At 43.7% G+C, this 12776-nt stretch overlaps 1 protein-coding gene across 2 annotated transcripts in view; it reads right to left on the bottom strand.

Annotated features, from left to right (window-relative positions):
• SOBP (sine oculis binding protein homolog) overlaps positions 1–12776 on the bottom strand; it is a 116428-nt gene that overhangs the window by 48339 nt on the left and 55313 nt on the right. Inside the window, exon 5 of one of the 2 annotated variants that reach the window (XM_065632895.1) lies at positions 2957–3052. The exons of the other annotated variant lie outside the window; for it this stretch is intronic. Coding sequence (XP_065488967.1) covers positions 2957–3052 — 96 coding nt within the window. The remainder of the gene's footprint in view (positions 1–2956; positions 3053–12776) is intronic. 2 annotated transcript variants of the gene reach the window in all.

Below are 12776 nucleotides of genomic sequence, written 5' to 3'. Positions count from 1 at the left end.
AAGTACCGAGGAGTTAAAGCTTGCCGTGCATGCCTGTGACCTGGCACACAGACCCAGCAGCAGCACCCCGGTCCCAGCATCCCACCCACCTTCCCAGCACCAGCATTTCCCAAACACAGGAGCCTGTGCTTGCCCGAACAAACCTTGCTGGAAAATGGCAGCTGAACCCTAAAGCACAGAAAGCACTTTCGAGCCAAAGCCTCCAATTTCACCTGACAGGCTATTACAGTACTCTCAACTGTATTGGGAAAACTCCAAGGATTTCCTGATTCTCAAAAGCATAAACAAGTTTCAGTTTCTCTTTCATTTAAAAAATCCCAGCTTTTCACTCAGCCAGCATCTGACTTGCACTGTTAGACTCTGGGTAAGTTTTTACCATTGGGAAGATATTTTTTTTAGAGGAAGCAGCTGTCGCCACTCCTTTCTTTCGTATTTTTTCCCCCTTCTTCCCTCCCAAGGAAACAATTCCTAGCACAAATGTAGGAATATTGACTAGCCTTTAGGAGAAAGATGCTGTCTTTAAGGCCAGTTCCTGTGAAATTCACTTTACTCTCCAGAACATTTTAATATAGTATTGTTTCCCAAAATAGTAAAAATATAGAAGGAAAGCCACTACCTCTTTGTAAAACACATAGCGTCTTTGACAAATAACACTAGGCCTCCCACCACCAAAGCCTTGCCTCAACATCATATTTTCACTGGAAGTTCCTACAATACATCTTCAAAGACAGCAGAAGCACATATTAATTATTTGTCTACTTTTTGTTTTCACATACAAATTGAGTACAGATCACATCCCTGCCAATTTTGTTTCCAATAGCACAGGAAAAATAAAACTATGACAAATTACTTTTATTACTTCCTTAAACAAGAACTGAAAGTTGTCCAAAAAAGCACATGAAAGACTAACTTGGATGATTTGAGCTTTTGCCAGATACAGGGGTGATATAATAAACTAAAAACTTAAATGCATTAAATAGAGGAACAATTAACTGGGTATTAAAAGAATGCTTGATTTAAGTAGCACGAAGAGGGTTAATTGGTTCATTGATTGCTTGCACTAAAAATAAAGCAGATTTTCAATCAAAATAATACATCACTTATTTTATATCGTGTTGTCTCCCAAGCCTAGTCCTGCACTCCTCCTACACCAAGAAACCCTATCGGCTTTGGGGGCATTTTGGTGTGCTGTGATGGTTCGTCAGGCCTGATTTGACCGGCCGCACAGTAACTAAGCATGGCCTTGAAGAAACAGTTTCACTTATTTGGCACAAGAATTGTGACTGCACCGGGGAATTGCTTTTTGTGTTGGTCTAGTTTCCTCCCCTTAGGATGTAACCCTGCTGCCCCTGAAACCAATAGGAACTTTGGAAGGCGTTTAAAAGGAAGGAAGATCTTACAATTCACGCCGCTTTTTGCTGGGGAGAATTATCCTGGGAACACACTGACCCTTCTGAGTGACGCCTGTGGCTCTAAAAGGCGTTGTCATGACCTAACCGAGGGGTTGGCTCAGCACAGGGGGCACCTGGGGGGTAGGTGAGTCTATGAACCCACCAGTGCAGGTGAGGCCAAGGTGCTCTTGGGCAGGAGCAGGGACTGGCCACCGCCGCCGGGGCTGCTGCCCTCTGGTCTGGGCTTCTCCAAACAACCACTTGAACCTGGGGACCACCATCAGCACTGGTTTACATCGGCTCAACAGCTCGCCTTCGCTGGGTGTTGCACCCGGGAGACCGAGATCAGGATTTGGCCCTGCGTCCTCTACGGGGGGGGCAGACATGGGTTTTAATGCGGAGGAAACACAGCTCTCTCTCCTCCACCGCCGCCTGCCTCTGCTAGAGCTATAAGGAAAAAAAAAGTGATGTTGTTTCAAAATATAACCCCGTGTTCTGACTCTCTGCAAATATTTCCATTTAGCCAAACGATACATTTTACTTAAGTGCGGCTGAGAAGAAAGGCGAATGTGAGGGAGAGATCTACCAATCCATCTAAAACTCCCTTTTCGAAAGCCGTGAGTGAATCTCTCTTAAACGTATTACAATTCATTCTCTGTTTACTTTAGGCAAACAGAAAAACTCATCGTGGAGCACTCATTTTCGCAAGCTAATCAAGAACATTAGGTCCCAACAGATTCATTTAATAGAAATATAATAGGCATTCCTGCTTGCTTTTAATCTTGCCTCACTACAAATGCTAAAATGAACAGCAAATTAACCCTGCCTTGGAACAGAGATTCTTTCACAGCTGATATAATCTCTCTTACGGCTTGTAAACACTCCCGGCTCCCTCTATGTGCTTTCCTGGCTTTTGCTCTTTCCCCGCAGGAGAGGAGAGGAGAGGAGAGGAGAGGAGAGGAGAGGAGAGGAGAGGAGAGGAGAGGAGAGGAGAGGAGAGGAGAGGAGAGGAGAGGAGAGGAGAGGAGAGGAGAGGAGAGGAGAGGAGAGGAGAGGAGAGGAGAGGAGAGGAGAGGAGAGGAGAGGGGAGGAGAGGAGAGGGGATGCTCCCATCTGCATGCAGTGAGGAAGGGGAGGAACAGGCGAGCTCTGAAGGGAGTCCTGCGTGTCAGCAGAACACAACGCGGTGCTGCCACCCGAAAACACAGCAGAGTTAAAAGGTGAATGGGAGAGTGAGTTTTGGGGCATCTCAGGGGGTGTGGCGGGGGGGCTTTTTGTGCATCACCAGCCACTCCCTGTGTGGCTCTCCCTGATTTACCATGCAAGACAAGGTAGTACGACAAGGCCATTCATGTGCTGTCATCAAATATAAGAGATTTTTCAAGCAATCTGAGATCTTAAATCGTTCACGGATAGCAGAACTAGCATCAGAACAGGAAAAAATAAAAACCACTATCATATTTCATAATGTATGTCATAATGAACAAAAGCCTTTCAAAAAAAAAAAAAGGTTTTCACTGTGCTAAAGTAACAATCTAGACTTGTTGTAAGTATGTTATTCTTACAAGTAGTTCGCAGTTATTCTTGAAGGCAAGTCTTGGAGTTTCCTTAGCATAGTGCTGCTGGGGAAAATTTTCAGCATGTCCATCTTCATCTCTAGCCTGAAGGAAAATATAATGGCCTATTTAGGGACTTACAAATAATGGAAGGAAAAAAAAATAGCTAAAAGCATAACAGCTCAGATCATTAAAACAGATGGGAATCCCAAAATACAACATTATTTAAAAGTTTGTTTAAATACGCAGTACACCTTTTAGATATGAGAACTTGGGATGCTGTTTTCTTACATAGCTTAGGTTGAACATGCAAATTCATTGCATTGCAAATAATTATAACAACAAAAGACAAACCCAAAATGAAATATTTGAGCTGGAAACTGTGAGTAACTCAGGGTTTCAATTTTCTCCATTGCATTTTTCAGGATTACATTACATATGTACTCATTTAAACTTTTTGACATGCTTAAGCAATCCCTACATAATGTATTTTCAGTTTAACAGCAAGGCCAAAAAAATTAATACGTTTTCATAGTCATAATTTACATGTAATACTATTATAGATAAATGGATTCCCCCTCCATGTTTAAGTGAAGCTTTGAAAGGAGCAGTCATCTAGTGAGAACAATGATCCTTCAGTCAAATGCGGTCAAAATATTTAATGACAAAGATGCATTAAAAGTTACTGGTTATTTAGAACTACACTGTTAATTAAGAAAACTGAAGTTTAAATGGAGACATTACCAGAGCCCATTAGCAATCCTGCTTGCATATAGTATTTTTCCCTTCTCATCTACAGCGTTTTCTGCTTTTGAGTTAAAGCAAAAGGGAGAAGCAGGTGAAAGGAGGAGTGTCAGCAATACACTCATTACACTGTTCATTTGGGTGACACTTGCACTCCGTTCCGCTCCATCTCATCTGATCCCTGACTGTTCGCTCTCTCCCTCTCGCAGCCTCCCGAAATTCACAGCTGAGCTGTCTCCCTCACATATGGCTTGCATATAATTATGCACATTCCATTTTACACTGCATTAAAATGATGAGCTCCTGGCTCCCTGCCAACCTATTTAAATCAGCCCCTGCCCGAAAGAAGCTGGGGAAGAGGAGGAAGGGCAGAGGGTGGGGGGGGACGAAAGTGGGAGCGAGGGGAGCGGGTGGAGGCGACGGGGTGAGGAGCAGGTAGCCCCACTCCCTGTCCCTCCATCTGCCCCATGTCCCCTCCTCAGGATGGGGGGATCCAGGGATGCCCGGGCTCAGTGCACACACATCTCGGCGTGTTGTACCCCCCTCACGGCGTGAGCTGCCTGTCGTCGTGTGTCACACTCCCGGCACCCAGGCTTTTTCAGCGTTGGCATTTATGAAATATATTTACTCCCCGTAGGCTCTACGGGTTGTTTGCCTTCCAATAGGCTTCTGCCGCTCCCCGGGGAGATGGGGTTGGGAAAGGGGAGCCACGGGTTAACAGCATCGAGGATTTTTAGAAAAATGCGAAGGGGTTGCACCTCATGGAAAGCCCGTTGAGTCCAGCAAGCCTCTGCTTCTGTGCCATAGGGCATGAGCAAACTCTGCCTGACAGAAAATATCATTTTTAAAAGTGCAAGGTTTGTCCAAAGCATGTTTGGAGTAGTACCTACACTGATGATTATTACAAGAAGCGGGAAGTGGGCAGCAAGTTTATTCTGTACATTTTCTGGCAGTTTATATGTATTTTCTTACACTGCTCGCAATAGTTGCAGGGTAGAAAATGTTTAAAATTTTTCCTTCAAACCACAAGGAAGAGGCAGAGCATTCCTGAGCACCTAAAGTCACTTTTATATTGACAAAGGTTTAAATGTATTCTTCTAACTATTAGTTTGAAACTGAAACCCTTTTCATGCAATGAATCTACTCCCTATGCTGTGTGAATAAAAAGCCCAGATTTGATCATGTTTTGTAAAAAAAAAAACCCAAACAATTCTCATTTTGAAAACAAACTTTGTCCTTTCTTCTCCTCTATGAAGGAATACAGGTGATGAACTGAAGCTCTTCCAGGTCATGTAGAAGACAACTGGGGGACAAATGCCTTAAAAATGCCTTGCAAAAATAGAAGCGAACCTGTCAGCTCAGGATCACAGGTGCCAAAGGGATGCTTGGTGACAGAGAGCCAGTGAGATGTTGCGTGGGGCACAGGTGTTATGTTGGGCTCTGAACACCATTGGCGACCCCAGACCCCTGAAATTGTATCTTGGCTCTATTCTAGACTTTGTGCACGTGATGGCTGGCACATTGTAACCTGCCAGTGACCCTCTGGTGCATTATCTCGGTGCACGCACACACCTTGTAAAATGAAATGGATACCAGGGCGTTTGTAGTGCATGTGTCAAAATATAGATACAGACCCCACCGACCTTGACCCACGTACCAAAATTGCCAGTTACACAAAGGTTATTCACCCCTGCTGACGGCAACATGTCCCCCCTCCTACTGACCCAAACCTTATTTTATTTATTTTTGGATGTCACCAAAAATTCCTGTCTCAAAAACCAGTTTAGCTACATCCTGCTATCATTTACTCAGGCAGCAAAAGTAAACCTAGCTTAGCTAGTTTGTTTCCATTGTAAAAAATATCTATTCTTAGCAGCCAGGGCTATTTCCCCGGCTGCTTTATGTGAATTCATTACTACCATCTTCCAGTTGTAAATAATTTGCAGAAGGAAATGCTCTTACAATGTTCAGCACTGTTCTAAGTGTATTAAAAAAGTGGCTCAGAGCTTATCTTGCCATGGTAATATTGTGATACGCCTGTATCTACACTGACTCACTCTCAATTGCTGCTGCACACCAGTAAGCGACAGCCTCAGGTCCCCAGCACCTCAACCTCACTCACAGCATCTGCAGCTTCTCCATCAGGCCTGGCTGCCATGGGATGCAATTTGCCTCCTATTGTTTACAAGGAAGCAAGTGAAAGAAGACCCAAGCCAAACCTGTGATCTCTGATTTTTTAAAATAATTTTTAAACTGCTAAAATGGTTACAGAAATGCTCGCATCAAAAAATGTATGTCCGAAATGCTAGATGTGATTGATTGCATATATGCAATAGATGGTACAACTGCTCTCACAGCACATTTTGTTCCAAGACAAAAAAGGCTTCAGCTCCTGTTCCAAGGCCTGGGACCATCAGTGAGCACCGCTAGTTTTATCAGCGCAAAACTGCTGCAACTTCACTGTGGCAGCTCCTCTCCTGGGATTTACCGAATCTCCTAATTCAATAGCCTCTCCTGGCAGGCAGCTGCCTTCCCGTCAGCTGCATGGACTCCGAGAGGGAAACCTGCCCATCGCCGGCCAGTGGGACGCCGGGCTGGACACTCGACAAAACTGGGCAAAAGACAGCACGTTACCCAAGGAGCAGTGCCGGCGAGGAAGACGTAGTGAGGAAACTGCAGACGACTTGGGGGAGCTGGCTTGGCTGTAAGGTCAGCCTGATGATGGGCTGCGCGGGAAATCGTGGCCTTTAATTGCAGGTTAGATATCAGGAAACCCTTCTTAATGATAGGTACAGCAAAGCACTGGAGCAGATTGCCTAAGGAGACTGTCAAAGCCCCATCACTGGAGATTTTTAGGAGCAGATTAGGCAAACATCTGCCAGGAATGACATGCACAGAGTAGCTCCTGACGTGGGGACGCTGGACAGGTGAGAACATCTCCCTTCCCAGGTCCCTTTCCTCTCTGCTTTCTACCACTGAGCTTTGAAGGAAAATGGCATGAAGGTAGGGAAAAGAAAAAACCTAAAGAAAAGGACAGAAAACAGTATCTGAAAGGACCTCTCTGAAAATAGCACAGCATTTGATGTTCAGAGATATGTGTACTCATCAATAAGTGCATGATGACAACTATCTTCGGCTACACAAACTGTGCTATCTGTTCATAAGCCAGCCAGCCCATATTTGTGAAAGATGCCAATAGTTTGGAAACAGACTATATATGAAGTCAAGATTCCTTTTTTTAACAAGACAGAGGAAGAACAATCTACAGCAGAATTTCCTCCTCTCCGAAGTACATAGATATTTGTTTCTCCTTATTCTCAGAGAAAAAATTATCTTGATTCAGATTCCTTAGCTTCACTCTAAGTCTTTTTATGCAGTTTTAGCCTTGGGAGAGGAAATCTGTGCTTACATTTTAATATTAAGGGCAGGATCTTATGATAGTGTAAGTCACAAGGCAGGTTGAACAGCATAATTGAATAAGATGGAACTTGTTAATGCAAAGCTTCCACTAAAATGAGACAGCGCATTTGCAATGAAATCCTACGGCTCAGTCTACAAAAGTTTAATGCCACTTAACTGAAAACACCTAACATCTATTTTCTAAGAGCAATGGCCACTTGAGCAGTGCAGAGCAACAGAATATTAGTCTGCTTACTCAGGATAAAATTGCCACCTAATTTCCATAGCTGTCCTTTAAAACAGATGAAACAGGACTGTTACCCCTAGCTAAACGCAGGCATTAGTTGAATGGCTCTGGTAGGACAAAAAGAAAGCTGCGAGAAGTTGAACAGCGTTGCTATAGAAGCGCAGATAACTGCGACGAGGCTCCTGTCCCGCGGCGATGAACAGAGGAAGTTCACATCACCCTTAATACTCTTGTCCCCAGAGGCTGGCCGCAGATGGGAGCTGAAAGCCGTGGTTCCGTTTCCACCACAAAGGTTATCTCTCCCTTCACTGAAACTCGAAGGAAATCCTCGGGGAGACCCTAATCCTTGAAATTCTAGTTCCTGTGCATTTCTGTTGTCCCAGATAATCAATTACCATGGTCTCTACATTCACTGTACCAGCAACGGTAAAAATAGTACTAAACTTCCATCTGTTGAGTATATTCTTCCCAGAAAAATGAACATACTTGCTGTGGGCTGGGGAACCGGGGGAGCCCGACGTCAGGGTTGTGGCTTTGCACTGGGAGCAGAGCAGGGCCAGGGATGATGGTCCGGAGAGGACAACCCTGGCTCAGCAACTGGGCAGTGACAGCAGTGAGCGAGCCCTCGGCTTGGGGAAAGTCTTCTCTCAGGGAAAGCTCCTACTAATGTTCCACGAGAGGTTTGCTTTTCACAAGGATGTCAGGATTTTCCTGATTTGCAGAGTGATGGAATAAGCAATATTTATTAGCTTATTGCCTCTCTCGGCTGCACTCTATTCACTCATCCCTACAGTTGTAATATTTTGCCACTCTGAGCCTCTAAAATCTTCTCAAGCTTTTTGAAAAAGTCCGAGGTATTTTGAAACATGTCAAAACAATGTTTCGTAAAATCTCCCAAAACTCAGATCAGTGAAAATAAAAGAACTAAAATCACGCTGGGTGTTTATTGTCTTGTTATCACTTTCATCCCACTAAAATCGATGTCATCCATTTGCCTGACCTTCTGTGACCACCCCAGGTTAGAGGTGGCCACCCTACCCAACGTTTCCAGCCAGGGGTCTCTCTGCAGCAGTGGCTCTCTGCACAGTTGTTGGTGGTATATGGAGAGCTTGCAGGTCATGTGCTACTAACTCCCCTTGTTTCCAGCTGCTAAAATGAATTTAAAGACAGCTAAAAATACATTAAATACTTTCCTAACGTTATTTTTCCATGTAAGCAACTGCTGTAGTCACCACAGGAATGTTATTTGATCGCCAACGGGAGGGGAAGTGGTCCACGAGACAATTTGTCTACTGGAGATGATCTACAAAGTCGAAAAGAAATTGGGAATATGCCCTCTTATAACTTCTTTATTAAGGATGCAGAAGAAAACCAGAAGGACTTTCGCTGACTTCTTTTGCTGCCTTCTCTCCTCTCCTCTCCCCACACACACCACCCCACCACACACATGAACACATGTACCAACACACAGGTGCACATTTCCTCCCATTATTTAAGTTAGGAATCAAGATCTTGCCTACGCTGGAAGAAGTCAGTAGTGGACAGAAACCAGCAGAACAATATCAGGGCGGCAAGCAGAACCTTGAGACTGAGCAGGGCTCTTCCCAGGGCCTGAGCAGAGGGCATTCCACTGGACACAGGTTTGTGCCATTTTGTTGGCTGGGATCTATCCACAGCCGTCCTTGAAATCTCTCCCTGGCACTCAGCTGCCCCTGGCTTCTATACATTAAGAGTACAGCCTCCACAGCTGTGGAGTCCCTTTCACAGAGAGTGAAGTTATATGGTCACTGAGAAGGAGCAGAAATGTCCCTGCAAAGATGCGGTCCCTAAGTTATGCCTGAGGTTCCATTTCCTGCAGGCATCCTCGGCAAGACAAGGGCTCCTGTTGTTGGCATATCTCTTGGTAGGAGCTTTTTATGTGTTACTGTGTTATGTCCATTATAGACAGTGATGAATCTAGACCCAAACTCTAACCTTTGTTCAAATTTTAGCTGCTATTTCAAATGTGAATACAAAATCTGAATGCAACACCACTAATGGCAAGACTGGTTTAGAAAAGCAGCTCGAGTCCACATGTTCAGGAGAAGGTTGGTGTGGAAATGCCTTCGGGAGCCAGCAGTCTGGCTAGTGTGATTAAAACTGGAGGAAAGACATCATTCAGAATATCCTGCAATCTTCTCCACTGTGCTGACAGAAGAAATACCCCCTTGACTTCAAAAATAAATAGTCGCCAGGTCAAACCTGCTATTCTAACCAAACCCAACCCACAATCCCTCATTGTCCCTTTCTGAACAGGTGTAAAAACTCCTGGGAAACAGGCAGTTTTGCTGAGAAAAGCCGCCCCAGAAAAAATGCATTACGACAAAGAAGGAGAAGGTGCCAATCTGTGGAATGATAGGTCAGTGTTTCTGAAATTATCCTCGTCAAAGCAGCTGACAAATGTCACGTTCATTTTCTTGCATAACTGAAACACACAAAAATCCAAACAAATGTGCCTGAAAATCTGATAAAAGGTTATTTATGGATCTTTTCTGGGTTTCGTTTTTTGGGGTTTTTTTCCTTTTTTTTTTAATAATGCTTGTCTTCCACGGGCTATAGATCTGAACGGTCCAGCTTTATGTATTTAATTTTTCACTCAGAATTTCATGGTATAAAATTATCCAAACTCTATTATAATGTATGTAATATTGTAAGTGAATCAAAATGAAATACTAATAACAGTACTATCCTAGTGCCTGCTAAAATAATAACTTTCATCCTACTGCATTTAAAAGTCACTCGGAACTTGCTCCTCCCCCTGCCCCGAAAAGGATTCAGCTTTCTGGATTCTACATACCTTTTTCTTCCCTTCCCCTAGTTTTGCTTATTAGACTTTATAGAGGAACTCTGATTTCCTGCTGGACTTCTCATTCTTGCAGGCAAAATCAGGATTTTCTTTTAACACAGCTTGCAATGCTGTATGTTAAGAGCCGTTTCTACCACAGTCATATTTGGAGAAACGGATGATTGCCTTCAGTTTCACAATATATCCGGAAAGAGCAACTGAAGCAAAAATAGTGGTGTCTACAGCCCTGGACCACTCTTCTGATTGTTATAGGAAGAGGAGTAGAAAGCTCGAGATGTTAAATGACTCAGGTCCATGAGCAAATGAAGGTGGTCCAGCCCAGCCTCAATCCAGTCGCCTGAGCAGGGAACTGCCTTGTGCTCTCCAATGAAAACTCCCCATTAAAGCTCATTTTCCCACTGCATTCCAGAATCATGTACCCTTTTCCTTCCTGTATCGCCTAATAACCAGGCAGTTTCTGCAGCTTTACCGGTTTCTGCAGGACTGCGCTACCCTTTCCCTGGCAGGTCACAGCACAGTGATATATGAGAAGTGTTCAGGTGGCTGCCTCAAAAGCTAATTTTTCAAACTGCACAAACCTTTACCCATATCATAAATTTTTAATAACCAGTTCTGAATTGCCAAAGAATAAATATGATAACAAACACATCACATCGAGATAATTCGAAATAAACTTTGTTTATTGCCCCTTTGAACGTTTCTTCGACAAGTCACAGCTGCGTGGGACCTTCATAAAAGCGAGCCTGTCCTGCTAATCTCCCTTCTGATTCACGACAGGCCTGAACCAGAGACACTAATGGACTGTGCTTGACAGTTATTGCAACATATTCAATACACAGCCTAAAATACAGCTAGGAAAGAGATTAAAATATACTACAGACTTCCCAGCAGATTCCATTTTTGTAATGGGTAGCTCACACCAGCATAGCTAATAAGCTTTCCCTCTCTCTTCGCATTCCCTGCTTATTACAATTTATGAAATAAAAGCATTTTCCAAAGTATTCTGTGTGGTTCACTGTCAGGTAGCTCAAGTATCCCTTCTCACTGCTGCTGTTTCTACAAGGGTTCCCCAGCACAGATGAGAGTCCTACGCAGGGCAAGCACACATTTCTAATCAGCCTGCCAGAGAAGCAGGGAGGCAGAAAAACAACACACAACATCAAGGGGAAAAAAAAAAATAAAAAAAAAAATAAAAAAAAAAAAAAGAAATCCTCAAATGTTGGTTACGGTTAGCTAAGGCTCACAGACCAAACAAATCACAGTCCCTAATGAATTTGTTTCAATGCATCTGCTTATTTCAAGCTTTCAGCATTGTAAATACCAGCAACAATGCGGATTTTCTCTGATTGCAGTGTCACATATATGATTTATCATTCCGACTCAGAGCATATTTTTTTAAAGCAATTGCAGGCTGGTTTAATGAACTCCTCTCCCAGTGGCTTTTATAGACTAGTGATGATCAACATACCATTAAGATAAACCCTGCGCCCCATCCCTCCCCTCTCTGACAGCTTGCCTTATTTGCCTCACAACAGTCAATATCCAATTAAGAGGCAACAGATTTGATCGATACAGAAGGTAACAATAAGACTTAAACAGCTGGTAGATTCTACACATACTCTTTTTCTTTCATTCCCATCTTTGTGGTATACAAACAGTTCTGCACTTTGAATAAATGTGGAGAAGGAAAAACAACAGTCAGGTCTGGTTGGTAAAGCTTTCCCTCAAATGCACTGTGTCTGCAAGCTACTCCGCAGCAATAAATGCTCAGCTCGGATCAATGCAAGACAGGCAGGAACCTACTCTCTGTATTTTCTGTAGCCTTTTAAAGGGTGAAAATAGAAATCTCTCCCTGCTTTGGTTATGAGCGACTTGTCACTTGGGTTATTCACACACCAAAATAGAGGGGCTGTAATATTATTAAAGCAATCATTTATGAGCTGGGTGAAGGGATGAGCGGTCTGGAGAGGGGGGCAAAACCCAACAGGAATGGAGTGTATGCAGGAAAATGGGCAAGGAGAAGGTGAAAAGAAAGGAGGGGAAGCTTTGATACAAATGACATCTTCTACAACCTTAATATCATCTCCCAGTCTTTCTGCCAGATGATGGATGTCTGCAATAAAAGGTGGGACAGTGGCAGTTACAAGCAGGACAAAAGCAAAACCTGGCTGGTGGCGAGGAGCATTCGTTATAATTCCCGACAGCCCAGCTGGAGGTCAGGGACTGAGGTCACGATATGGCCACCGGCTTTGGGTCTAATATCAGATACAGTACTTCTCCCTCCCCTCCTGACACCTATATTTGAGGCCTTTATTCAAAGTTTTACTGTCGAAGACAGTTCACAGAGCAATAGGCTGATACAGTCCAAATGAGGTAGCTCTCTTCTTCCAAGATTTCCACTCTTTAAAGAAGAAGTGGTGACCATGGGAGATGCCACGCTCTCACTGACAAACAGGACGTAACTCAAACACCTCAGAGCTTGCTCCCAGTGCCGGCAAAAAGTTATTTCTGAATCACAGTGGCATGCTTGTATTTTCTACTGCCCACTGCAACCCTCTATTACCCGGAGGGATTCCAGTAACATACATCATGTC

Source organism: Caloenas nicobarica, chromosome 3 (assembly GCF_036013445.1).
Source record: "Caloenas nicobarica isolate bCalNic1 chromosome 3, bCalNic1.hap1, whole genome shotgun sequence".
In the NCBI taxonomy this organism is placed as follows: domain Eukaryota; kingdom Metazoa; phylum Chordata; class Aves; order Columbiformes; family Columbidae; genus Caloenas; species Caloenas nicobarica.
The sequence above is the reverse complement of the archived record's forward strand: the minus strand, read 5'-3'. Positions and strand labels throughout refer to the sequence as shown.